Raw genomic sequence first — 3459 nt, forward strand, 5'->3', positions numbered from 1 at the left:
GTGGGTTTGAGACCAGCCTGGGCAACATGGTGAGACCTCATCTCTACAATAAATCAAAAAATTAACTGGGCATGGTAGCACGTACCTGTAGTTTTGACTACTTGAAAGACTGAGGTGTAAGGATTGTCTGAGCCCAGCAAGTCGAGGCTGCGGTAGCCGGGGGCATGCCACTGCACTCCAGCCTGAGTGACAGAGTGAGACTCTTAACTCAAAAAAAAAAAAAAATGTCATCTTGTAGACACTGTCTCCTGGTGATTTTATGAAATCTTAATATGTTAAGCTGAATGAAGCTTGGTTTCCTCTTTTGTCTTTTGGTTGGAAAAATCACCATGTGATGTCATTTTCCAGGATAAGAGGGGTGAGGGGTGTGCCTTTGGATACATTACCATGCCGTGTGTTCAGGAGATCCGAGTGTGCCCTCGGTCATTGGAATCAAGCTTTCAGGGCCCTCTTCTTTTTTTTTTTGAGTTGGAGTCTCACTCTGTCCCCCAGACTAGAGTGCAGTGGCCGCTCCCGGCCACTGCAGCCTCGCCTGCTGGGCTCCGGCGATCCTTCCGTCTTAGCCTTCCGAGTAACCGGAATTACAGGCGAGTGCTGCCACGCCTGGCTGATTTTTTGATTTATTGTAGAGATGAGGTCTCGCTGCCCAGGCGGGTCTCGAACCCGTGGGCTCAGGCAATCCACTCACCTCAGCCTCCCAAAGGCGCGGGATTACAGGCTGAGCCACCGAGCCTGGCTAGGGCCCTCTTCTTAGTCACATGGCATACTATATGATTCTTTTTCAGATCAGTTGGTAAGGAAAATTCAAGATTGAGTTTGCTGACCCCAGTTGCTTTCATTGGAGTTGGAGTTCTTTTGACATAGAAGGAAAATTCTAGGCAGTGGTTCTGCTGACTGTTTGAAAACCCAAATTCCGCTGGGTGCGGTGGCTGGTGCCTGTAATTCCAGTACTTTGGCAGGTAGAGGTGTGAGGATTGCCTGAGCTCAGGGATTCGAGACCAGCCTGGGCAACTTGGCAAGACCTCGTGTCTACAATGAATCAAATACTTTCAGGGTGTGGTGTTGCATGCCTGTAGTTCCAGCTACTTGGTAGACTGAGGCGGAAGACTCTCTTGAGCCCAGCAGGTCCAGGCTGCAGTATCCATAATTGTGCCACTGCACTCTAGCCTGGGCGACAAGAGTGAGACTCTGACTCAAAAAACACAAGAAAACAAACAAAAAAAATCCCATAAATTCCTAGCCTCACTTATCAGATATCTTGTTCAGAAGCCAGGGGTGCATTTGTGCACAGCCAGGGGTAATACCCATACCCGCTTCATCGACAGGGAGCCCTGTTGTTTTCCTGCACCTACGTCACCCCAGAGGCAGGAGCCAGGGAGCTAGTGCATGACCCACTGCCCTCAAGGAGACCACCCAGGGGTCTCTGTAATCTTGAGTGTTTATGTTCTGGGCATTTTCTAGTTGCAGATGAGTCTGGAAAAAAAGGAGAAGAAGAAGAAGAAGGAGAAGAAAAAGAAACACAAGAGACACAAGCACAGAAGCTCGAGCAGTGACCACTCCAGCAGTGAGGAAGATCGCAGCCAGGGAAGGTGAGCGTGCAGAGGCCAGCCTCTCTCGGCACTGGCTTACTGGCTCATTCACTCATTCATGCCACAGACATGAACCAAACACCTGCCCTGTGCCAGGAGCTGGCAGGCACTGGGGCATCAGTGGTGAACACTCAGACCTGGGTCCTTGCCCACAGAGCTTGCTGTCTAGTACTGGAACTCTTTGGCCATGCTGAGTGTGGGCAGGTCTCCTGCACGCTTCTGGTTGGAGACCCCTAACAGACTGACATCAGCCTCAGAGATCTTAGGTCGTCTGCCTGGGTATAACCCTTGTGTCTCAGCTGAGGATCCCTTCAGGACTGAAGTGGGCTTTACGTAAGGTGTTTTTGAATGGGTTAGTGGACCCAAGTGAGCCCAGACTGCCTGTTTCCTGTGGGAGCAGTCACCTCTACGGCTGCTGACTCTCTATTAGTCCCTGGAATAGCAGCATGCTATGCGAGGAGAATGCATTCGGGCATTGGAGCTGAGAAGCAAGGCCCACGGGTCTCACAGGAAAGCCTGATTGCTGAGGCACCTTCCAGCACAGACAGTCCAAGCAGGCACATGCTGCCATGTAACATCAGGAGGTGGGAAGGTCACAGTGGAAGGAGTGCAGGTTTCAGCATAGAGATTTCTATTTTTTTTTTTTTTTTTTTGAGTTGAGTCTCACTCTGTCGCCCAGACTGGAGTGCAGTGGCCGCTCCCGGCCACTGCAGCCTCGACCTACTGGGCTCCGGCGATCCTTCCGCCTCAGCCTTCCAAGTAGCTGGAATTACAGGCATGTGCTACCACGCCCAGCTGATTTTTTGATTTATTGTAGAGATAAGTTCTCGCTGCCCAGGTGGGTCTCGAACCCATTGCCTCAGGCATTCCACTCACCTCAGCCTCCCAAAGGCGCGGGATTACAGGTTGAGCCACCGAGCCCGGCTTAGCATAGAGATTTCAAGTGGACCTTTATGCAATGAGTCTGTGTATTTTAATCTTTTAGATCTCAGAAGAAGATGGCAAATTCTTCTGCTGTTTTGCCTAAAGTCCCTGGATATGGCTTACAGGTAGGAGTGTGGGCTTCTTGCAGGGAGTGACTGTGGGGCTGTGGAATGTGCCACAGCGGCGAATATGGATAAGCAGGGAGGTGGCCAGTAGAGCCCAGTGGGCTGCTGGAAAACAGGCCGGGTCCTCGCCCCTGAACCTCTTACTGAGGGCCCTCTGAGCAGAGACGAGGCCGCCAATGGACCATTAGGCATGCTGTCTACTCCTCTGCAAATAATTTACGTGAAATGCACACATTTTTGGTGTACAAGTTGATGTCTTTTGACAAATGTATGTTTCTCTGTATTTATTTATTAATTTATTCATTCATTAAAGAGATGAAGTCTCTCTGTGTTGAACTCCTTGACTCAGGCAACCCTCTCGCCTTGGCCCCCAAGGTGCTGGGATTACATGTGTGTGTCACCATGCCCCACCAAGTATTTTTTAATTTTTGAGTGAGGGGTGTCTTGCTATTTTGTCCAGGCTAGTCCTGAATTCTTGAGCTAAGCAATCTTCCTGAGTAGCTGGGACTACAGGTTAAATCCACTGTGCCTGACCTGCCCTTCATGTGTATATATATATATTTTTAAGTTTTATGTAGGGATGATGTCTCACTGTTGCCCAGGCTGGTCTTGAACTCCTGACCTCAAGCAGTCCTTCCACCTCAGCCTCCCAAAGTGCTGGGATTACAGGTGTGAGACACTGTGTCTGACCAATCCTCTGTATTTTTAACCTTCAGTCCTGTCCTCCATGCTTCTGCCTCTTACTGCTCCTTAGGCTCTCGTGAAGAGCTGAAACGTGTATTCTTGTTTTTTTTGAGTTGGAGTCTCACTCTATCTGCTGT

General features: G+C 49.8%; 1 protein-coding gene across 2 annotated transcripts in view; it reads left to right on the plus strand.

Moving 5' to 3' along the window:
- Positions 1-3459, plus strand: part of CWC25 (CWC25 spliceosome associated protein homolog) — a 25195-nt gene that overhangs the window by 12006 nt on the left and 9730 nt on the right. For both annotated transcript variants that reach the window (XM_008066432.1, XM_021716456.1), the window contains exons 5-6: positions 1462-1589; positions 2575-2638. In XM_008066432.1, the coding sequence (XP_008064623.1) occupies positions 1462-1589; positions 2575-2638 (192 nt within the window). The remainder of the gene's footprint in view (positions 1-1461; positions 1590-2574; positions 2639-3459) is intronic.

The sequence above is a fragment of the Carlito syrichta genome, unplaced genomic scaffold (genome assembly GCF_000164805.1).
Source record: "Carlito syrichta isolate Samal-C Ts95f unplaced genomic scaffold, Tarsius_syrichta-2.0.1 Scaffold104997, whole genome shotgun sequence".
In the NCBI taxonomy this organism is placed as follows: Eukaryota; Metazoa; Chordata; class Mammalia; order Primates; family Tarsiidae; genus Carlito; species Carlito syrichta.